At 44.2% G+C, this 24,471-nt stretch overlaps 1 protein-coding gene across 1 annotated transcript in view; it reads left to right on the top strand.

Annotated features, from left to right (window-relative positions):
- The window catches only part of LOC132882654 (MAM domain-containing glycosylphosphatidylinositol anchor protein 2-like), a 555,131-nt gene that overhangs the window by 343,750 nt on the left and 186,910 nt on the right, over positions 1-24,471 (top strand). The window contains exon 8 of the mRNA XM_060915736.1: positions 5,220-5,513. Coding sequence (XP_060771719.1) covers positions 5,220-5,513 — 294 coding nt within the window. The remainder of the gene's footprint in view (positions 1-5,219; positions 5,514-24,471) is intronic.

The raw sequence follows: 24,471 nt of genomic DNA, 5'->3' as shown, positions 1-24,471 counted from the left end.
CAGAGAATAATCAAGTATTTTCTTGTTATCTACATGTACTTCTATCACAATTCAGTTAAAGTAAGAAAATCAGACAACAGATGTGACGATAGGGAATGGGCCAATAGCCTAAATTTCAACTGATTTATTTCACCTTTGTGAAAACGCCAAGAAAATGCATTGTGTGTGTCCCATTGCATCCTGTTTATTCAGAGGCTTGAGCTAGCAGGCAACCCAGATACTATTAAAAAAAAAAAAAAAAGAGTACAGTCTGTTCCAGGACAAACAGGCTGGTGAGTGATAACAAAGCTGTTCAAGGCTTTGCTGAGTTTATGAAATTCTAAAAGCACAATATTAGAAGATCAATAAGAATATGGGGTTTATCAATTTTTCTACTGCTTTATAAATTCTCATCTAGGCCACCTCTTTCTCTCTCTCTCTCTCTTTCAATTTTCTGAATATTTGCAGATTGCAACTTTTTCCTGGCAAGTATATTTTTCCAATAGAAGCCCAAGGCAGGGCGGCCCGGTGGTGTAGTGGTTAGCACTGTTGCCTCACGGCAAGAACGTCCTGGGTTCGAGCCCAGTGGCCTACAGGGGCCTTTGTGTGTGGAGTTTGCATGTTCTCCCCGTGTCTGCGTGGGTTTCCTCCGGGTGCTCCGGTTTCCCACACAGCCCAAAGACATGCAGGTTAGGTTAATTTGAGGCTCTGAATTGACCGTGAGTGTGAATGTCAGCCCTGCGATGATCTGACTTGTCCAGGGTGTTCCCCGCCTCTCGCCCATAGTCAGCTGGGATGAACGGTTACGGATAATGGATGGATAGAAACCCGAGGCCTTTTCCAGTGCATGCCTAAGTCAACCCACATCCAAGAGATTTCAGATATTTGATTAAGAAACAGGAGGTGTGCATATTTTAACCCAAACTGTTGCACTTAGAATGAATGTCATGGTTGGCAGCTTTTATTTACTGACACAATTCTGCTTTCCACTCCACCGGTAGCCTGCCAACGGTCACAGCACTTTCTGAAGCTTTTGTTCAGAGAAACGTTTGTCGCTCTGCATTGTCATTTGAAAACAGGCACGCATATATACATACATACATCCTTGCATTTCGGTGGAAAGACATATCATCATAAAAAAAACCAAACAAACGTCACAAAGAAACGATGCAGGGCAAAGATGTACACACATATACACATATAGAGAGACATATTCTGACAGGTTGTGTTGCTATGGCAATGAGCAGGAATGATGTCATTCCACTTATTTCAAAGGCCTGCGTCAGGTTTATTTATTTAATTGTCTTGTCGCAGCGTTTCTTGGCTGCTCTGACTCCAAAACGCTTGGCTCCGCTTGGTAGAGAAGCTGAAAGCCGAGTGATGTTTTGTGCTTTTAAGCAATCCATATCTTGTAAACTGCTTACTGTTGGAAGAACTTCACATTTTCGAGATGCGGGTAGGTTCCAGTCGTAACGAAGAAAGATAAGCAGTTCTGTTGTTTGAAACTGTCTGACTTAATACGAAATTCTTGTCTCCGAGCTGCGCTTTGTAGCTTCAGCCAAGGACAAATCACGCATGAATCATCGGAATACAACTTTACCCAGGGCATAAATGATAAACAGAGGAAAGTTAAACCTGTTTGAAATTCAAGTAATAAGAAATTAGACACTCGTTCTGTTACAGGAAGCGAGCACGAAGAGCACCAGTGGCATCGGGTTTGTGCTGGATAAAAGAAGAAATGCTGTTATATCTCAGCTGCTTTCCTCTCAGGTACTATTTCAGCAGCCTTCTCGACAGTGAAGATGGTTCCTTCGGGCTTCACGTAATAGCTGTTATGGAGCTGGATTTCATTACTGTAGGCCAGAGAGAGCAGCCACTAGTCCAAACAGCCCTAATTGCTTGCCAGTGTTGGTGCATTTACAGCCTGTTGGTAGGAAAGGTTGCCGGTGCTTAATGGCCTAGCGCTGAGCTTAGGTCAGGCCATTCTCCATTAGCGTAACGGCTGTTCATTAGAGCTTGTTTTCAGGATATTGCTAATAAACTGGAATAGCTTCCAGCATTAACAGTCCTGTGCCATTCTACTCCAGTGCTTAAATCTAGTATGTAAAGGAGCAAATAATAATTATATTCACAAAAAAACAGCTTATATAACAATGCCTCATGCTAATTTTCTATAATTTCTTTGATTTTCTCATTTTGTTTTCCCAGCCTTGTAAGATAATAGAGAAGCACAGAAAGTCCAGTCTTTGAGATTTGAGTAAGAGGTATTGTAAAGGAGGTGGCACGGTGGTGTAGTGGTTAACACTGTTGTGTCACAGCAAGAAGGTTCTGGGTTCGAACCCAGCAGCCGGCGAGGGCCTTTCTGTGCGGAGTTTGCATGTTCTCCCCGTGTCTGTGTGGGTTTTCTCTGGGTGCTCCGGTTTCCGCCACAGTTCAAACATGCGGTTAGGTTAACATGGGGGGGGCTTGGGCTGAAGTGCCCTTGAGCAAGGCACCTAACCCCCAACTGCTCCTCAGATGCTATAGCATAGCCGCCCACTGCTCTGGGTATGTGTATGTGCTCATTGCTCACTTGTGAGTGTGTGTGTTCACTGCTTCAGATGGGTTAAATGCAGAGGATGAATTTCACTGTGCTTGAGGTGGGGTCTACATTAGACCGTATCAGCGGATCATCAGATTAACGTTTTTAAAACGATTAGCGTGCACACAGCAACACCAATACACGGATACGCTCGGCTCCGCAGGCATCCTGCGCTCCAAATCACTTCGCCCTGAACAGCGAGGGCCCTCTGGAGGGTGCGCACTCCGGCCCTGCGCAGCTCACAGAGCACGCGAGTGAAGCGCACGAGCAGTGATTCGGGACTGAGCCGCTGTGTGTGTGATCTCAGTGCATATCGGGCATGCGCGTCACTTACCACTTGCAAGTGGAAGGATGGCAAGCCTAAAGACAATCATAACTACACAATGGGCAGTATTTGCATCAGTATTTGCAGTATTTTCATACTTTTATACTCTTTAATGAAAGGTGATACAAGGCGGAAGTCCGCGCCGTTTTTCAGCAGTCGCGTCACATGACCAACGCCAGCGAATCAGGAAGGTGGACGTCACAGTGACGTTGTCCAATGACGACGCCAGCTAGAGCTCAGCACAGCGTATCCGCGTATTCTCAATGTTTACACAGCACCGGACCAGACATGATCTGGATCGAATACGTGCACGCTGGCGGATTCCCGTTTCCCGGCGTTTCCAGGCGTTTTAATGTAAACGGACAGTGCATCCGCGAAGAAAACAAGACAGATACGGTCTAATGTAAACTTGGCCTGAGTGTAGATGTGATAAATAAAGGCTTCTTGTTCTTGTAGATTCACTGGAAGTAGCCTGAGGTTGTTAGTCAGCTTGTCTTGCTTTGCTTTGCGATCCATGGATCTTACTTTGTGGGGTCCTGAGCGCTGTTGCCTGGTGACTTTGTGGTGCCTGTGCAGGCAGTGTGGGACATACCTGTGTGTGCCTTTTGGTGGGACTGTGAGCAGCTATGCCATTGGAGTTGCATCCTGACAACTTTTGGAGGACTTTTCTTTTTCTTTCCCATTTGTTTGTGTAACTGTAAAGCAACCTTGGGTGTCAGAAAGGCGCTATATAAATTAAACTTATTATTGGCGGCACAGTGGCGCAGTGATTAGCACTGTCGCTTCACAGCAAAAAGGTTCCGGGTTCGAACCTCACGGCTGACGGGGGCCTTTCTGTGTGGAGTTTGCATGTTCTCCCCATGTCTGTGTGGGTTTCCTCTGGGTGCTCCGGTTTCCCCCACAGTCCAAAGACGTGTAGGTTAGGTAAAATACCCAGTCACTGGGGTTGCACAAGCCAGTGCCTACTTAGTGCCATTCCCAAGCCCAGATAGATTGGAGAAGGTTGCATCAGTAAGGGCATCTGGTGTAAAAGCTATGCCAAATCAAATATGCAGAACAGATCTACTGTGGTGGCGGCACGGTGGTGTAGTGGTTAGCACTGTTGCCTCACAGCAAGAAGGTTCTGGGTTTGAGCCCAGCAGCCAACAGGGGCCTTTCTGTGTGGAGTTTGCATGTTATCCCTGTGTTTGCATGGGTTTCCTCTGGGTGCTCCGGTTTCCCCCACAGTCCAAAGACATGCAGGTTAGGTTAACTGGTGACTCTAAATTGACTGCAGGTGTGAATGAGAGTGTGAATAGTTGTTTGCCTCTGTGCCTCAGCCCTGCAATGACCTGGCGACTTGTCCAGGGTGTACCCCGCCTCTCGCCCATAGTCAGCTGGGATAGGCTCCAGCTTGCCTGCGACCCTGTAGAACAGGATAAAGCGGCTACAGATAATGAGATGAGATGAGGATGGATCCGCTGTGGCAACCCCTAATGGAAGCAGCCGAAAGAAGAACATTATTCTCATCTCATTATCTCTTGCCGCTTTATCCTGTTCTACAGGGTCGCAGGCAAGCTGGAGCCTATCCCAGCTGACTACGGGCGAAAGGCGGGGTACACCCTGGACAAGTCGCCAGGTCATCACAGGGCTGACACATAGACACAGACAACCATTCACACTCACATTCACACCTACGGTCAATTTAGAGTCACCAGTTAACCTAACCTGCATGTCTTTGGACTGTGGGGGAAACCGGAGCACCCGGAGGAAACCCACGCGGACACGGGGAGAACATGCAAACTCCACACAGAAAGGCCCTCGCCGGCCCCGGGGCTCGAACCCAGGACCTTCTTGCTGTGAGGCGACAGCACTAACCACTACACCACCGTGCCGCCCCACAGAAGAACATTATTACTATTATTATTATTATTATTATTATCCAACACAGCAATGCAGCTTTAAACAGGATTGCTTCTTCCTGAATCATTAAATGTTGAGCCATTATTTAAAAGCATATTAATGATCCATAATCAGAGTTTCTCCGGTTTATCTCATTGCTTTGATGTTGATAAACTAGAATATGCTTATTTGAAATATTCAGAGATTTCCTTTGTCCACATACTACTTTTTGCAGTGTATATTAATCTATATCAAATAAGTTGATCATTATTCTGAGCTCTGACTCTTGTGGTATGTGTAATTTTGCATTCCTCTGCCCTAAGTTTTAAATCACACATACAAAAATGCAGTACACATCAGCACAATCTGCTGCTTTAGACTATTCTGAGCAACGTGGTTCATTAGCTTTCTAGAACTCCATATCATTTCCTCCTCTATTTTTCTCTTTCCTAGTTCCTCCCAATCTGACTGTGCCACGGGGCAAGTCCCCACTGGTGGTGCGGGAAGGAGAGACGGTGGAGCTGGAGTGCCTTGTTTCAGGAAAACCCAAGCCCATCATCCTGTGGTCACGGGCCGATAAAGAGGTGTCCATGCCAGACGGAAGCATGCAGATGGAAAGCTATGACGGTGTGCTGCGCATCGTCAATGTGTCTCGTGAGATGAGCGGCTCCTACCGCTGCCAGACCAGCCAGTACAATGGCTTCAACGTCAAACCTCGAGAAGCCTTGGTGGAGCTCATAGTGCAGTGTAAGTGTCCCATCTTCACTGAATTTCATTTCAAGGTTATTTATTACACAGCACTGTTTAATTCTTTAATCCAATTGACCAGAAGGTGGTGATTAATTTCATGTAACTGTACTGTCGCTGAGAGTAGTGCTGGTTGTAATTTAAATAATAGGTTTATATTAATGAGCTTGTTCACAGTATGTGAACATTTATAGTAACAATACATTCACGGGGACTTGAACGGTGAAGGATCTACAACCCCAAATCAGAAAGAGTTGGGATCATGTAGAAAATGCAAATAACATGAAATAGAGACTGTGACTAAAGTCACAGTTATTTGCGCTAGCTGTTACTAACCAGGACGTCTGGTCACCATACCCTATAGATCCGAAATCATAAGAGATAGAGAATATCACTTTGTGAGGAAAAGTTACACCCTGCCTCCCTGAAAAAAACAAACAAACAAATTGAAAAAATCATGAAAATTGACAGAGTTATAAGAGATTGAAGAAAATCCTGTTTTTCATGGATCTTTTTGGATCAGTGATCCAGATCAGCACCAAAAGTCATAGCAATGTAATTCAGCCCAGAGGTATTCTTCATGTGAAATGTGGTGATGGTTGGTTGAAAACTGAGGGAGAAATAGCATCCTAAAACATTAGGATAATAATAATAAGAAAAAGAGGAAGAAGAAGAAGATCCTGAGTGAGAGTAACAATTTGCGCCAGCGCAACAAATTGGCACAAATTAAAAAGAAAGCAGTGAGTTCTGAATTTACTTTGACTTGTATTACATTGCAGACAATATGAATCCAAGGTACATCCTGTTTTTTTTCTGGTCAACTTCATTTCATTTGTTAATATACATCCATTCCTGCATTTCAGTTCTGCAACACATTCCAAAAAAGTTGGGACGGGAGCAATTTAGGGCTAGTGATGAGGTAAAAACAATTAAATGATGTGATTTGAAACAGGTGATGTCAACAGGTGATTGTAATCATGATTTGGTACAAAATCAGTATCCAAGAAAGGCCTAGAGTTTAAGGGGCAAATATGGGACGAGGATCTCCAGTTTATTAACAAATGTATGAGAAAATGATTTGAAATGTTTAAAAACAATCTTCCTCAAAGAAAGATAGGAAGGAATTTGGATATTTCACCCTCTCGTCTATGGTGCATAATATCATTAAACGGTTCAAGGACTGGGCGGCACGGTGGTGTAGTGGTTAGCGCTGTCGCCTCACAGCAAGAAGGTCCGGGTTCGAGCCCCGTGGCCAGCGAAGGCCTTTCTGTGTGGAGTTTGCATGTTCTCCCCGTGTCCGCGTGGGTTTCCTCCGGGTGCTCCGGTTTCCCCCACAGTCCAAAGACATGCAGGTTAGGTTAACTGGTGACTCTAAATTGACCGTAGGTGTGAATGTGAGTGTGAATGGTTGTCTGTGTCTATGTGTCGGCCCTGTGATGACCTGGCGACTTGTCCAGGGTGTACCCCGCCTTTCGCCCGTAGTCAGCTGGGATAGGCTCCAGCTTGCCTGCAACCCTGTAGAACAGGATAAAGCGGCTACAGATAATGAGATGAGATTCAAGGACTTCAGAGGAATTTCAGTGCATAAAGGGCAAGGGCCCAAGCCTAATCTGAACACCCATGATCTCCGATCCTTTAGACGGCACTGCAGCAAGAACCGTCATTCATCTTTTTTTTTTAGAATTTTTTGGGCTTTTTTCACCTTTTATTGGATAGGACAGTGTAGAGACAGGAAATGAGCAGGAGAGAGACGGGGAGGGACCGGGAAATGACCTCGGGTTGGAATCGAACCCAGGTCCCCGGGTTTATGGCACTGCGCCCTATCCACCTGAGCCACGACGCCCCCTGTCATTCATCTTTAGCTGATATAACCACATGAGCTCAGAATTACTTTAGCAAACCTTTGTCTTGCACTACAGTACAGAGTTACATCCCGAAACACCAGTTAAAACTTTACCATGCAAAGCAGCGTTGACTTCTCTGGGCTCGGACGCATCTGGGATGGACCATCACACAGTGGAAACATGTATTGTGGTCAGACGAATCAGTATTCCGGGTCTTTTTTTGTTTTTGAAGAAATTGACACCGTGTGCTCCAGAGCAAAGATGAAAAGGACCATCCAGACTGTTATCAGGAACAAGTCCAAAAGTCAGGGTATGTCATGGTATGGGGTTGTGTCAGTGCCCCTGGAAAAGGTAACTTACATTTCTGCGATGGCAGCATTAATGCAGAAAAGTACATTGAGATTTTGGAGCAACATATGCTGGCTACAAGACGACATCTTTTCCAGGGAGATTTCAACAAGACAATGCAAAACCACATTCTGCACATGTTACAAAGGCGTGGCTGTGGAAGGATGCAGTCCTGATACTCATTTCAGGACTTCAATGTACTCATTTTAGCCAGAAAAGGCCAGTGGTTTGAAAGAGGAGTAAAAGAAGCCATCTTCATCAACCTGGAACAACCATTAATGAACAGACGAGGTGGTCTGAGACACCACTTATCAGCCACATATACAATGCAGTCCTTGGTACAATTCTTAGAAAACTGAATACACATCCACACCAAGACTCAGCTGACTTCAATGACTCACATGATGGCAGATAGAGCAAATGACCCACCGATCACCCTAACGACCCTCTAGGCTGCTAACACCGTTCACACCTGACCCCAGTGACCCTAAAACCTACAGGATGACTGAGAGGGTCAACAACCCATGTGACCTCAGTGAATCTCCTTAAGACCTCTGCATGCTCTTGCGACAAGGCTTTCGCAGATAGCTTTTCGCAGACAGTTGTAATTTATCGTTGAGCGGGGAGTAATAGGTGTGCGCGATGTTATTCACCGCCACAACGCAAGGGGGCGCGAAGTCACGAAATCACTAGGAGTCGTTGGTGGGTGTGGTTAGTGGAGTGTTTATCCTCCGGTTACTTATAATGACTAGAACTGGAGTCGTATAGATGTACGTACTTCCTCACTTCCTCGATCAACCGCTCTTCGTGCTGCTCTATCTTCGCTCGTGTTTTTAAAAATGGCGGTCGTGAAAACAAACCAAACCGGGAAAGTAGGGAAGCGGAAGTGCGTGTACAGCGGATGTAGAGTGGACCAATCAGAGCCCTCTTGTCTGCGACGCTGTCTGCGAGGCTTCTGCGGTGGTCACAATTTTTGGGAGGTGCGCGCAGAGCGTCTGCAAAGGTGGGGGGGGCTACGCAGACGCTGTCTGCGACACTATCTGCGAGGACTGCGTTGTCAGCATAAATTGGCCTTTAGGGTTACTTTTGGTCCACTAGAGGATAACTACACTAGTCAGACAGAACTGAAGAAGCCTTTTATGCTGTGTTCACACTTATACTGGTACGAAAGTGGTATAACTGTATCGATACAAAGTATACCGGTACAGTTTAGTGCATCTGTCCACACTAGCGAGAAATGTTTGCGGTTTTCTTTCACGGTAGTTGAAATGCGCGTGCGCAAAATGTTTCCGTGGTTACCGAGTAACTTCTTTCCGAGAATATATGGCATCCGTTATTTCGAAATCTCGAGAAAACAAAACAATTATTTCATGATCTCAGCTGGATCACTGTATCTCCGTCGGTAGAGACGAAGCCGGGCCAGTCTTCTGCGGAGGTGCCGCGGACTAATTTTGAAATGATCCCTTATTAAAAGACTTAATGCAATCTCTCCCTGTGTCAACCCCTGATCAAAATATTTGCCTTATTAGGTGATCGATTATTCCAGACATTCTAATGACCAAAGTTGCGTCTATACAGAATGAGAAATAGCCCCAAAGTCAGCATATCACAAGTCTCTTGGCGCACCTGAATGAACCATTTCTCAGCTGTTTACTCGAGCTCATGAAATAATTGTTTTGTTTTCTCGAGATCTCGAATTAGTTGTGGTGTTTTCTCGAGATCCTGAATTAATTATGTCGTTATCTCGGGATAACAAGGTGAATAAAAAAAAAGGATTATATGAAGAGCCTCTCTCGGCTTCCGTACGGATGAAACAACGTGTGTGCTTTTTGTTGTCAATGTACAGTCTGTATTTCTGGTGGTCATTTATTCAGTCGAATCGTATAAAACACGCGAGGCAGTTGAGAAAGAAACAAACGAATCTCCATTCTTCACTATTTTATTCAGCGAAGACATCGATTGAGGTGTGTGACTTTGTGCATGCGCATTATATTTGTATCGATACAGAACCGCTTCATCTGTCCACACTACAGTGAAGCGCTACAGTACCGATACTGTACCAGTACGAAACCCATACATTTGTGGGTTTCGTACTGGTACAGTATACACATACATTTGTGGGTTTCGTACCGATACAGTTATACCGCTACAGTACCGGTATAGTTGCTAGTGTGGACAGGTGTTGCGGTACGAAAGTAGTTTCGTATCGGTACAAAATCCCTAGTGTGGACAGGGTAGTAGTTGAGAGGTGAAACATCTTCAAGAATTTCAAGCAAGTTCAGTTGCCTTCTTTAGCACCTACAGCAGGGGTGGGCAATTATTTTTTCCATGGGGCCACATGAGAAACAGAATTTTGTGGAGGGCCGGACCAAAAGGCTGAACTAAATTCTGCATAATATTAATTGTATTTCTTTATATAAAGCAGTAAATAACATTGTTTTTACTAAGACTGGTAAGAGTATGGAAAAAACGAGGTTGCCTTACAAAAAATGTCATTTATTCAAATTTCCCAAAACAATGGTTAACAAAATGTGAACGTTTGTACCATTTTTTTTCAGTCACATTCACCCCAAAACACAATAAAGACATCACAATATTGTCTTTCTACTCCAAATATCAAGCAAGATACATCATATTATAATAATGATGCCCACATTTGTAGTCTAATCACCTCATTTGGTGTTTTTCAGTTTTTCGGATCTGCTCCCCGCAAACTAAACACACGGCTTTATCTCTGACTTCAGTAAATAAATACTTAGCAGTCCATGTTTTGTTGAAAGCCCTGCATTCGGCATCTACCTTTCTTCTTTTTGCGGACATTTTGGGGGCTAAAGTCTTCTCGTGACCTGCTCGCAACAACGTCGATTCGGTGTAGGTATCAGATCTACAGATCGGCTCGGGCTCCGGCGCCTGCTGGTGACGTCACACTATGTGATTGGCTGGACCGTTTGAAGGATGACGTACAAGTTTGTGGTGGGACTCCCTAAAGTGAATGACGCATGAAATGGAATGACGAATGACAGCTAGTGATTTGAACAATAAATGGTCCCTTGTCATTCAGATTCTTATAAATGGAATAACGATGGAAATGTAGGTGGAATGACATGCTTTCAGCTCATGAAATGGAATGACATTGTTTCTACTGTAAGTGGAATGACATACTTTTAGGTTATGTTATCAGTGATATCACCTTTTACAAATGGAATGACAGTGTTTTTAGGTGGAATGACATACTTTGAGGCAATGTTATCAGTGATATCACCTATAACCTAACCCTAACCCTAGAAACAACGTCATTCCATTTGTTAATTTGATATCACTGATAACATTGCCTCAAAGTATGTCATTCCACCTAGAAACCTTATCATTCCATTTGTAAAAGGTGATATCACTGACAACATTAGCTCAAAGTAAGTCAATACATATAGAAACCCTGTCATTCCATTTGTAAAAGCTGATATCCCACCAAGCACCCACTTATCTTATCCTAGGGAGGTCTAAAACTAAAGATTTCAATCATTATTCCATTTGTAAGAATCTGAATGACAAGGGACCATTTATTGTTCAAATTTACTACCTGTCATTCGTCATTCCATTTCATGCGTCATTCACTTTAGGGAGTCCTGTTTGTGTGGTTGGTCTGGACAAATTACGGAAGTAGTTATCGCGGGATTAGGTTTCGTGGGATTTCATGTCATGTTCATGTCGCGCGCATTGCGTTTTTGTTGAACACAACTTCAAAATAAAAGCAATGCACATTCAGAAAAGAAAAAAAAAAGAAGAAACCGGTTGTACGAATCGCTATTCAGTCCATGCATGAGGTAAAATTAGAAAATAAGTTTATTTTGTAATTTCTAATTAACCTTACGCGGGCCGGTCAGAATGAACCAAAGGGCCGGATGCGGCCCGCGGGCCGTAAAATGCCCAGGTCTGACCTATGGTCTCCACTGCAACCCTACTCCATCCAAGATAACTACTGCAGCTAGCTAATGCACATTGAAAACACGCTACATTATCAGCAACAAGCTGAGTAAACTAATTAAATGAAGAAAAAAAACCCCACATGTCCACTTTTAATTGCAAAGGGTTTGTATGCTCTGATAATCATTTTAAATCAACACAGGGAAAGAAAATAAACACAAAATTACTGCTTATTTACTTGCTTTCTCATGTTACTTTTTTAGCTGAATGGTTTTATAATTGCAGCTGGCAGATCTCTACTCACAAAATAGGTTTTGTAATGAAGTGGACTCGAGAGCAAAGTGACCTGCTTCTGCTTCTTTTGGTTGTTGGCTGTTGTATAGCCAGTCTGCGGTGTTAGTGCCCTCTTCATAACAATTTGGCACTGAGTTTTGGTAATTTGTAAATAGCTGACTTACCGTAGATTGGCTTGGGTGCGAGGGGGCCATGGTTTTCACTGAGGGGTTCGGTACATCTCAAACTAGGCTTATTCCATTAATTGTGAAACAGTTACTATCTCTCAAAATGAAATTTGTCTCCTCATAAGTGATAATTGAATGCTGGAGTTGCCAAAACAGATCAAAATCAAAGTGCCAGTAGTACCGGTACATAAGGAAGTGCAGCAGAGACACATCTGGTATCAGAATCAGTATCAGCGAAAACCAAAAAAAAACAGGGGTGCTCTTCCTAGTTTCCTTCAGAACTACCGTAATTTTCTTGTTTGCTTGTTTCCTCGGTCAGTACCAGTCACCTTGTGACCATGACGATAAGGGCCCGGTTCCACAACATCAATAACTATAACTACAACTCTGACTCTCCGTCTGCCTGAATTTAGTTCCAGTCTGGAGCAGAAACACCACAACTGTAATCCCGACTATAATCCCGGTTGCTCCTGCCACTCCGGTAAATAAATGCATGCAACTTAGGAATAGTCATGGAAGTTTTTTGCAAGTAGTAGCACATTATTCCAGGTCATACTGTACAGCTTGGACTGCAAAACAACCCATGTACTGTACATACTCCAGTGGTTGATATAATACGGATAGGTCACGGATTACGGAAATATAATTTAAAAAAATGGATGCAAGATACAGAGTGGTTATGGAGTTTAATACCGCTGCATCATGGATGCTAATAATTTACAGATTGGTCATGGACGTTTCAGTATATTACAGATTGGTTACAGATTTCATACGGATGATGCATCTCATCTCATCTCATTATCTGTAGCCGCTTTATCCTGTTCTACAGGGTCGCAGGCAAGCTGGAGCCTATCCCAGCTGACTACGGGCGAAAGGCGGGGTACACCCTGGACAAGTCGCCAGGTCATCACAGGGCTGACACATAGACACAGACAACCATTCACACTCACATTCACACCTACGCTCAATTTAGAGTCACCAGTTAACCTAACCTGCACGTCTTTGGACTGTGGGGGAAACCGGAGCACCCGGAGGAAACCCACGCGGATGATGCATCATGGATAAAAAATTAAGAAGTCTAAAACAGTTAAACGCTGAAGTTCATTATTAAAATATCTCACCTTTGTTTATATGTTTACTTTATTAATTTGCTATTGATATTTCATGGGAAATATCACATAACCATGAATAAAAGATCCGTGCTTTGTGATATATTTTTTATTTTCCGTGAATCCATATTCCGTGACTTCATGAAGTAACAAGGATCTACAAAGATGCCCGGGGAAAAATAGGACAAGCTCAGACAATGTCACGTGTAAACAATTACTTGATTGGTCAGATGTTTTATCGGATCAGGTTCAGGTTTGGAAAAATCGCTCCAGAAGCGATCTCACTGACACGGATAAACCCAGGCTTGGGCTATAGGTATCGTTATTGGTCTGGTGTGAGCACCAACCACATAAACTGCAGGGGACTGATTTTATAGTTCTCATCTCATCTCATCATCTCTAGCCGCTTTATCCTGTTCTACAGGGTCGCAGGCAAGCTGGATCCTATCCCAGCTGACTACGGGCGAAAGGCGGGGTACACCCTGGACAAGTCGCCAGGTCATCACAGGGCTGACACATAGACACAGACAACCATTCACACTCACATTCACACCTACGCTCAATTTAGAGTCACCAGTTACCCTAACCTGCATGTCTTTGGACTGTGGGGGAAACCGGAGCACCCGGAGGAAACCCACGCGGACACGGGGAGAACATGCAAACTCCGCACAGAAAGGCCCTCGCCGGCCACGGGGCTCGAACCCAGGACATTCTTGCTGTGAGGTGACAGCGCTAACCACTACACCACCGTGCCGCCCCGATTTTATAGTTATATGTATCATTATATTTATTGGTATTGTGGGACCTGGCTTTTACTCCATTTGGGTAAACTATAAATATAGGTAACCATGTGGGTAACCTGTCATAGAACTTCTTTAATTCAGATATTTCTCATTAATGAGGAAAAGAACTGCAGGAAAATGCCTGATACCATATTCCACTGAGGATGAGAATCACTCAAGCTCACCGTGGAGTACATGAGCAGCTGCAATACACAATAATCAATCAGAAAAATCCTTGTCGTCAGTTCACAAATGATTTGGTCTGAAAAGTTTTTTTTTTTAAGAAATTGTAGCAAAGTCCATTAACTCTCTTGAGTGAATGTAATATGGAATAGTTTAGGCATCTTCTCAACTGTGTTCAATAGAAAATCGAGCTTTAGTTTTGCTAAAGCAGCTTTAACACCAGCCTGCAGTGCATTCAAGTCAAGTCAAGTTTATTTTTATTGCGCTTTTAACAATCAACATTGTCGCAAAGCAGCTTTACAGAAATTTAATCCCTAATCTATCCCCAATGAGCAAGCCTGTGGCAACGGTGGCAAGGAAAAACTCCCTCAGACGACATGAGGAAGAAACCTCGAGAGGAACCAGACTCAAAAAGGAACCCATCCTCATTTGGGTGATAACAGGCAACGTGATTATAAATAACTCACTTCTATGGTATAACAGTGTCCTGTATAGTCACAAAGTATAACTGTGTAACCAGGAAATTCATTATAGTTTTAACATGAAGTCAGTTTTGTTGAAGTTATAAACTGTTCATTGATGGGAACTTGAGTGCAAAACTGTTCATGTCAACTGCAGTCCTAAAGTTAGCAAGCTGACTGTAGTCCTCAGCCATGAAAACATTACTGTAAGTGTCCAGAGCATCTTCCAAGTGCAACTTTTGACTGTCCATATGGGGCCGTCCTCCACAGGAGCAATGTGATGAGACTCCAGCCAGATGTAGGGCATCAGGATGGATCAGGAAGGTCCAAGGAGCAGAAGAGGTCAGCATCTTGATCTCAGGATTGGCATATAACTCAGAGGGACAGACGGGGGGGGGCAGGTTGTTAGGTATGCCCAATGTCACCTGATGAGTAAAAGCAGTATATATTTTGCGCTGAGTGCAAGCAGGGACTCCGGCAAAACTAACTGTATTCACTGCCACTGTTGCCCGGCATTCCTGCATTTGGTTGAAACCCACCTGACATATCATCACAAATACATATACTTCGAGCTGTATGTAGTGAAAATTCATTATGTCTGATTATTATAACTATTTAAGTTCGTTTCTTAAGACACGTATTTTTTAGGATGTTACCTCGTTTGTTGACAGTTTCGGCGAACACTTCCGCCTTCTTCAAAACAGTCACCAGATGTCGAGTGGTGACGTGCCTTATCAGCTGAACAGCTGCTAGTTCACCCCAAAGACAAAATACAACTGGACAATAAATGCAATGTCATATATGAAATCCCTTGCCATTCATGCAATAAAGTCTATATTGATGAAACGGGCAGATGCTTCCACACTCGCAGGAAAGAACACCAATTAGAATGTGAAAAAGAAACAACAAAAAGACTCACAAGATCCGAAAAAGAAAAAGCAAGCCAAGAAAACTTAAAATCAGCCATTTCAGACCACTGCAAATGACAAAATCATATTATGAATTGGGAAGAGGCCAGAGTCATTCGTGCTGAATTGAATAGATACCAGCGTTGGATTTTGGAGGCAGTGGAGATACGAAAGCGGGCACAGAGGACGATGAACCGGGATGAGGGAGCATACGCGCTGTCACACACCTGGAGCGCAGTCCTGGGGCAGCGACCTGACAGCAGGAGGCGTGGACTACCTGTCAAATTGGGCGGGACGTTCACACCTCCATAGAGTAACATCAGTTGATAAGGCAGGTCACCACTCGACATCTGGTGACTGTTTTGAAGAAGGCGGAAGTGTTCGCCGAAACTGTCAACAAACGAGGTAACATCCTAAAAAATACGTGCCTTAAGAAACGAACTTAAAGAATAGTTATACTTCGAGCTCCCCATGCGTGGATGTAATGTATAACACACTGCAAGCTATATACTGAGTGATAGAGCAAGGGGCATTATCGTCAACTGGGGATCGAGGCTAGGTATTTCCTGTCAACTGTCATGGCAGACCAGCAGCTTGATGAATCTCTTGTAGAGCTGGTTCCTTCATCTTCATACAGAATATGTGATATGCCATCAGCTTTACACTCGGATCAAACAGCACCTGAAAATGCCTGGCAATAAATGCATGTTTTGTTAATTCTGACAGAGAAACCATCAAGAGAAGGTGGAAACCTGGACAGATGGACAGATACTTTTCCCCCCACAGTCCAAAGACATGCAGATTAGGTAAAATACCCAGCCACTGGGGTTGCACAAGCCAGTGCATACTTAGTGCCGGTCCCAAGCCTAGATAGATTGGGGGAGTGTTGCATCAAGAAGGGCTTCTGGTGTAAAACCTGTGCCAAATCAAATATGTGGAACAGATCTGCTGTGGCGACCCCTAACAGGGTGCAGCTGAAAGAAGATTTGGTATATCCTTTTCTTGCCCAAACTGCATTAAGCCTGTGACAAACATCACCAAACTGTTGCATTCTTCTTTTGTGGTGCTTTTCCAGGCTTGTATTGCAGCTTCTTTCAGTTTTTGTTTTAGGGGGTTTCTCTGTTCAGTCTCCTCTTCAGGAAGTGAAATGCATGCTCAAATTGGTTTAGGGTCTTGTGTTGTCAGTATGTTTTGGGTTGTTGGTTTGCTACATGGTGAAGTTTCTACCATTATTTATTTATTTATTTTTTTATTTTTTTATTTTTATTTTTTTTGCTATACAAGTTCCATGTGTGTTCCCTATGTTCTTTCAAAGTTTTGGTGTGTTCAGTACTGTTCTGTGGCGGCACGGTGGTGTAGTGGTTAGCGCTGTCACCTCACAGCAAGAAGGTTCTGGGTTCAAGCCCAGTGGCCAACACAGCCTTTGTGTGTGGAGTTTGCATGTTCTCCCCATGTCTGCATGGGTTTCCTCCGGGTGCTTCGGTTTCCCCCACAGTCCAAAGACATGCAGGTTAGGCTAATTGATGGCTCTAAATTGACCGTAGGTGTGAGCATGAATGGTGTGTCTATTGCCGCTTTTCCACTACAAACGCGGCTGAGCCGTGCCGTGCTGAGTCGAGCTGAGCGGGGCTATTGGAGTTGCATTTCGACTACAACCGCGCTGAACCGTGCTGGCTGGAAGTGGGTGGACACATTGGGTGGAGTTAGCGAAAGTGGGTGGATGTCACGTGATGTCGTTCAGCGGCGCAAACAGTGACATCAGTGACCTTTTAAGCGGTAGTCTCACGACCCGGATAGTAAACAATAAACATGGAGGACATGGAGTCGTTAGTGTTGCTGGTCTTGGTGCTGTGGCTTGTTGTCACCGACAACGCTAACAGATACTGGCAAGAGCATATAGATGAGGCGAGGCGCATAAGGCTTCAGAAATTCTCGTAATTCGTAATTCTTCTTCTTCCAGGTTTACGGTGTTTACAGATCCCAGCGAGCTCGCGGGGCGTGTGTGGGCATGTGAGGACACTCCTCCTCACCAATCAGTGCACAGGGGAGTGTCTGCTCACGCCCCTAGCCCCACTTGGCTCGGTTTGGCTCGCTTCAGCCCCACTCCAAAACCGTGTGAGTTTTGGGGGCTAAGCAGGGCTGAAGCGAGCTGAGTCGCGCCGCTCTGAGGTAGTCGAAACGCGAGCCGTGTCGGGCTGAAGCGAGCTGAAGTGAGCTGAAAAAGGGTAGTGGAAAAGGGCCATATGTGTCAGCCCTGCGATGATCTGGTGACTTGTCCAGGGTGTACCCTGCCTCTCGCCCATTGTCAGCTGGGATAGGCTCCAGCTTACCCACAACCCTGCACAGGATAAGCGGTTACGGATAATGGATGGATGGATGGTATCGTTCTGTGGTGTAGAAAGTGGTAATACAAAAAAAAACACTGACTCAAATCACTGTAGTAATACAAATCACTGATACTGTATAAATCCCTTAAAGGAGAAAAGTCATTTTTAAACTTGCTTTATTTCTTAATTAACGTGTTAGTCAATTATGTTTTCCGTTTTCGTAACCTTATATCGTGACTCGTATTGGCAACTAATTGCAATTAAATATTATACTTATCGGCCTATTCGGTTTTTAGCCGTGTTGAATTTAGTGCGTTTGGTCCATGGAAGGCGTCGCTTATCCGTGCGATCTTCACGAGACTTGTGCGAGACTTCGAAACGTGAAGTGTCAGCCAGGTGTCAGTGCCGCCATTTTGAAAACTGTTTTCCAAATGAAATATTGCACAAAAACGAGTTTAAATGACGATTACTGCCTACTTTTTTCAAGCTTTCCTGATTGCGATCAAAACAAACAAAACTTCCGGCTTGATTACGTCAGCATTCGAAAGAGGGCGCGCGCGTCTTTTGACAACGTTGGCAGATGTTGGTCACTTTGATTTCCGCTGTACGTTTTACTTCCGTCCTACGATGTCTCGCACAGGTCTCAGCGAATCTCGTTTACGGCCATTGCTTTGACATACGGACTGATATATTACAGAGCATATTTCAAACACTCATAACTTGCTACAGCAGCGACGAAATAGCAATCAAAAATGCATTCCGATATTTAATAAAATGAGATAAATAGAATTTTGATAAATACTGCCAGCTCTAGCCTTCAGGTTACAGTATTGTTCCTAGAAACAGTTCAAGGTTTTAAAGACACTCTCACCCTCTTCATAACCACCACAGTAATGTACTGTAAGGATGCACAGTGAGTATGTACAAAAAGAATGTGTGTGAGCAAAGATTCGGATGTGTGTTTGCATTTGTATTCACATAGATATACATGGTATATTTTGCCCCTGATATTCACAATGCTTTAATGACAGGCTGCCAGTACTTTCTGTCAAGGTGAGCTTCAAGCTTAGGAAATGGCATACAGCCACTGAAAGTACATCAGGATCTCTCTCTCTTCACTGCACTTCATTATGCTGATGCATTGTCACTAGTAGCACTGCCAGAGCTTTCCTTCTTCTACCTAGAAGACTCTTCACCCATTTCTGGTGCTCACTTCACTTCCTGATGCAGCAACAGGATGTAGGCATGATGCTCTTGTTCAGGCAAAGCTCAACAAGTGGTTTCCCAATGTGTGTGGCCCAAACAATTTGGGCATTATAAAAAAAAAAAAAGCTTATTAGATAGAAACAAAGGATTATATGTGCTGTCTGTACACAGTGTCTTTGAATCTATTTCCTTAACTGTTCAAAAAATGGGGAAAAAAACAATGAGTGTGATGTAGCAGAGATATATAATTGGCTACCCACATGGGGTCACAGTCAACGTGCCACAAGGCGATGACTTTGTATTAGAACTCACCAAGGAAACAAGCAAAAATGAGCACTCCACTACAGTGGTGAACCATTACTATTAGAGCTGGGACTTGAGCTCAGCTCAAACTTAGCCAGACACACCAAAAAAAGCAACACGGCAAAGGATTTTGCAAGGGCTTAGTGGCAGGCTGCCAGGTCACTCCATTGTGTGTAGTTGTCGATTATTTATACATAGTAGTTGTGGCAGTTATTGCTGCAACTAAACATTTCCGGTAACTGTTGATCAGTCCTGCACACCGGCTTGGAGGAATGTTAGTCCATTCCTCTGTAAAGAACAGCTTCAACTCTGGGATGTTGGTGGGTTTCCTCACATGAACTGCTCGCTTCAGGTCCTTCCACAACATTTCCATTGGATTAAGGTCAGAACTTTGACTTGGCCATTCCAAAACATTAACTTTATTCTTCTTTAACCATTCTTTGGTAGAATGACTTGTGTGCTTAGGGTCATTGTCTTGCTGCATGACCCACCTTCTCTTGAGATTCAGTTCATGGACAGATGTCCTGACATTTTCTTTTAGAATTTGCTGGTATAATTCAGAATTCATTGTTCCATCAATGATGGCAAGCCGTCCTGGCCCAGATGCAGCAAAACAGGCCCAAACCATGATACTACCACCACCATGTTTCACAGATGGGATAAGGTTCTTATGCTGGAATGCAGTGTTTTCCTTTCTCCAAAAATAATGCTTCTCATTTAAACAAAAAAGTTCCATTTTGGTCTCATCCATCCACAAAACATTTTTCCAATAGCCTTCTGGCTTGTCTATGTGATCTTTAGCAAACTGCAGATGAGCAGCAATGTTCTTTTTGGAGAGCAGTGGCTTTCTCCTTGCAGCCCTGCCATGCACACCATTGTTGTTCAGTGTTCTCCTGATGGTGGACTCATGAACATTAACCAATGTGAGAGAGGCCTTCAGTTGCTTAGAAGTTACCCTGGGGTCCTTTGTGACCTCGCCAACTATTACACGCCTTGCTCTTGGAGTGATCTTTGTTGGTCGACCACTCCTGGGGAGGGTAATAATGGTCTTGAATTTCCTCTATTTGTACACAATCTGTCTGACTGTGGATTGGTGCAGTCCAAACTCTTTAGAGATGGTTTTGTAACCTTTTCCAGCCTGATGAGCATCAACAACGCTTTTTCTGAGGTCCTCAGAAATCTCCTTTGTTCGTGCTATGATACACTTCCACAAACATGTGTTGTGAAGATCAGACTTTGATAGATCCTTGTTTTGTAAATAAAACAGGGTGCCCACTCACATCTGATTGTCATCCCATTGATTGAAAACAGCTGACTCTAATTTCACCTTCAAATTAACTGCTAATCTGAGAGGTTCACATACTTTTGCCACTCACAGATATGTAATTTTGGACCCTTTTCCTCAATAAATAAATGACCAAGTATAATATTTTTGTCTCATTTGTTTAACTGGGTTCTCTTTATCTACTTTTAGGACTTGTGTGAAAATCTGATGTTGTTTTAGGTCATATTTCTGCAGAAATATAGAAAATTCTCAAGGGTTCACAAACTTTCAAGCATGAGTGAAAAATATTGTAGTGTGTACGTGGAAGAAGAGTCTGGAGACAGAAATCTTAGTTTCTCAGTCGTTAGCCTGTGCTTCTTGCTCTCGATAGCACTGACTTGACCGCTTTATTAGCATTCGCTAACACTACTCTTGAATGCTACACCGGCTGTAAGGTGAATTCACTGCTGTGTTGATGATGCTGAATCACAGTTAAGCTCACGTTGGTCTTTGAGAAGGCCTAGGGTGATAAATATTTGGTCCCTCCCACGATAAATCAAAATCTGATCGGTTAATTCATATGTCACTTCCTACATAAACATACACTGCCATGGCCTTCTGTCCCGGCAATGAAGTCCTAACCAATGAGTGAGCAGCTCGAAACTCTTCTCAGCCTGGAGACAACAAACAAAACAATCTCATTGGAGAACTCGATTTTAATGGTTTCAGGACACAGGATTGTATTATTCGAGTCCAGGACTCGGACTCAAGTCCGACTCGTGCCCTAATTTGAAGGACTCGTGACTTGACTTGGACTTGAGCACTGATGACTCGCACTTGGACTCAGACTCATGCATTAACTGCATTCGGATTCATAAACTGGAGATGAGGACTTGGATTTATTTCTTTATTTTTTGTAACATGCCATAATAATAATTTGGCATAAGATATTTATATCTGGGCGGCACGGTGGTGTAGTGGTTAGCGCTGTCACCTCACAGCAAGAAGGTCCTGGGTTCGAGCCCCGTGGCTGGCGAGGGCCTTTCTGTGTGGAGTTTGCATGTTCTCCCCGTGTCCGCGTGGGTTTCCTCCGGGTGCTCCGGTTTCCCCCACAGTCCAAAGACATGCAGGTTAGGTTAACTGGTGACTCTAAATTGACCGTAGGTGTGAATGTGAGTGTGAATGGTTGTCTGTGTCTATGTGTCAGCCCTGTGATGACCTGGCGACTTGTCCAGGGTGTACCCCGCCTTTCACCCATAGTCAGCTGGGATAGGCTCCAGCTTGCCTGCGACCCTGTAGAACAGGATAAAGCGGCTAGAGATAATGAGATGAGATGAGATATTTATATCTACATTAACACTATCACTAATTTTAATTAATACTAATTTTGTGCAAGAGAATGCACATTCACCTGTTCATACGCCATGTTCAGGAACAAACTAATGTTAATGGCGCTGAAACAGCCACCATTAAATGGTGCGGTTGGAGTGTTGGACTCGACTCAGATCGATAGTGCACTCGACTCGAAATTTTCTTTCATGACTTGTACTTGACTCGGACGTGAACACTGGGGACTCGAGACTGGACTTTGATTCGAGGTTTAGTGACTCGACTACAACACTGTCAGGACAGTAACCCTTTCATTTCTGAAGCAAATTTGATAGAAAACGAGGCTGAATTTGAATTAGAAGAGAATAAATAATCTCATCTCATTATCTCTAGCCGCTTTATCCTTCTACAGGGTCGCAGGCAAGCTGGAGCCAATCCCAGCTGACTACGGGCGAAAGGCGGGGTACACCCTGGACAAGTCGCCAGGTCATCACAGGGCTGACACATAGACACAGACAACCATTCACACTCACATTCACACCTACGGTCAATTTAGAGTCACCAGTTAACCTAACCTGCATGTCTTTGGACTGTGGGGGAAACCGGAGCACCCGGAGGAAACCCACGCGGACACGGGGAGAACATGCAAACTCCGCACAGAAAGGCCCTCGCCGGCCCTGGGGCTTGAACCCAGGACCTTCTTGCTGTGAGGCGACAGTGCTAACCACTACACCACCGTGCCGCTCGAGAATAAATAATGATAATTAAATTTTGAAAGAGGCGGCACGGTGGTGTAGTGGTTAGCGCTGTCGCCTCACAGCAAGAAGGTCCTGGGTTCGAGCCCCGGGGCCGGCGAGGGCCTTTCTGTGTGGAGTTTGCATGTTCTCCCCGTGTCCGCGTGGGTTTCCTCCGGGTGCTCCGGTTTCCCCCACAGTCCAAAGACATGCAGGTTAGGTTAACTGGTGACTCTAAATTGACCGTAGGTGTGAATGTGAGTGTGAATGGTTGTCTGTGTCTATGTGTCAGCCCTGTGATGACCTGGCGACTTGTCCAGGGTGTACCCCGCCTTTCGCCCGTAGTCAGCTGGGATAGGCTCCAGCTTGCCTGCGACCCTGTAGAAGGATAAAGCGGCTAAAGATAATGAGATGAGATGAGAAATTTTGAAAGAATGAAAGCAATTTTAAAAAAATGAAAGAAATTAAATATAATGTTGGAAATGCTGATATGTTTGGGCCTTCTCTGAAGGCCTAGAAGGCCCTGATGGTTCCCCTCTGCTCCATTATTTCCGAAAGAAACCACCCTGGTGGTCCAGAATGTAAGGAAGCAGAACTATTACTATAGTTATATAATCTGTTTTTAGTTATCTTTTAATATACCATTAAAGAGAAATGACACAGAGATAACGTGCCTATAATGTTCTTCCATTGCTCCCTCTGTCCTAACCATTTTTTTTCAGCTACAGAGAGTGATAGGATGCTTCATTATTAACTAGAAGTACAATTTAAAAAAAAAAAAGTAAGTGCATTTGTAGAGAGAAGAGCTCAAGAGATGTCCTGCTAGGTACAGGAAGCTCCACTTGAATTCCCTTGTCTGTACTCGAAGCAATGATGTCCTACACACTCAGCCATGAGTTACATTGCCACTAATGGCACTGAACAACCCCTGTAAGCCCACACTACAGCAAAGACACATGCTTAGAAAGGAGAAAGAGGCGCTCTTCTTTCCGCTTTGCATATGAAACCCTTTGGCCACCTCATTCATTCCCCCACTCCCCTCTTTTAAGATGTAATTTTAATACATGGCTTAATGCCTAATTAACAGCCAGCTAATTTATTCTAAGTAATGCTTATTCTATATTCATTCCTGGAGATTTGACCTGAAAAGAAAAACAAACGGGGCGGCACGGTGGTGTAGTGGTTAGCGCTGTCGCCTCACAGCAAGAAGGTCCTGGGCTCGAGCCCCGGGGCCGGCAAGGGCCTTTCTGTGTGGAGTTTGCATGTTCTCCCCGTGTCCGCGTGGGTTTCCTCCGGGTGCTCCGGTTTCCCCCACAGTCCAAAGACATGCAGGTTAGGTTAACTGGTGACTCTAAATTGACCGTAGGTGTGAATGTGAGTGTGAATGGTTGTCTGTGTCTGTGTGTCAGCCCTGTGATGACCTGGCGACTTGTCCAGGGTGTACCCCGCCTTTCGCCCGTAGTCAGCTGGGATAGGCTCCAGCTTGCCTGCGACCCTGTAGAAGGATAAAGCGGCTAGAGAGAGATGAGAAAAACAAACGAAAATAAATCAAGCAATAAGACAGCCACTTGTATCAGTGACTTGCAACCACGTGATCAAAATGTGCTCCGTCATGAGCGTCCGCCATGATGGTGGCTGTACAAAGCAACTAGGATGGCACCCGCTGAAAGTGCGTCTGTAAACCACAATTTGAACAGTCGAGCGAAGACTTGATACAAAGAGAAGATAGATATGTGTGGTTTTGACCTATATTACATTGGGGTAAAAAAGTATTTAGT

Source organism: Neoarius graeffei, chromosome 3 (genome assembly GCF_027579695.1).
Source record: "Neoarius graeffei isolate fNeoGra1 chromosome 3, fNeoGra1.pri, whole genome shotgun sequence".
NCBI classification, from domain to species: domain Eukaryota; kingdom Metazoa; phylum Chordata; class Actinopteri; order Siluriformes; family Ariidae; genus Neoarius; species Neoarius graeffei.
Note: the sequence above shows the minus strand (reverse complement) of the source record. Positions and strands in the feature narration are given on the sequence as shown.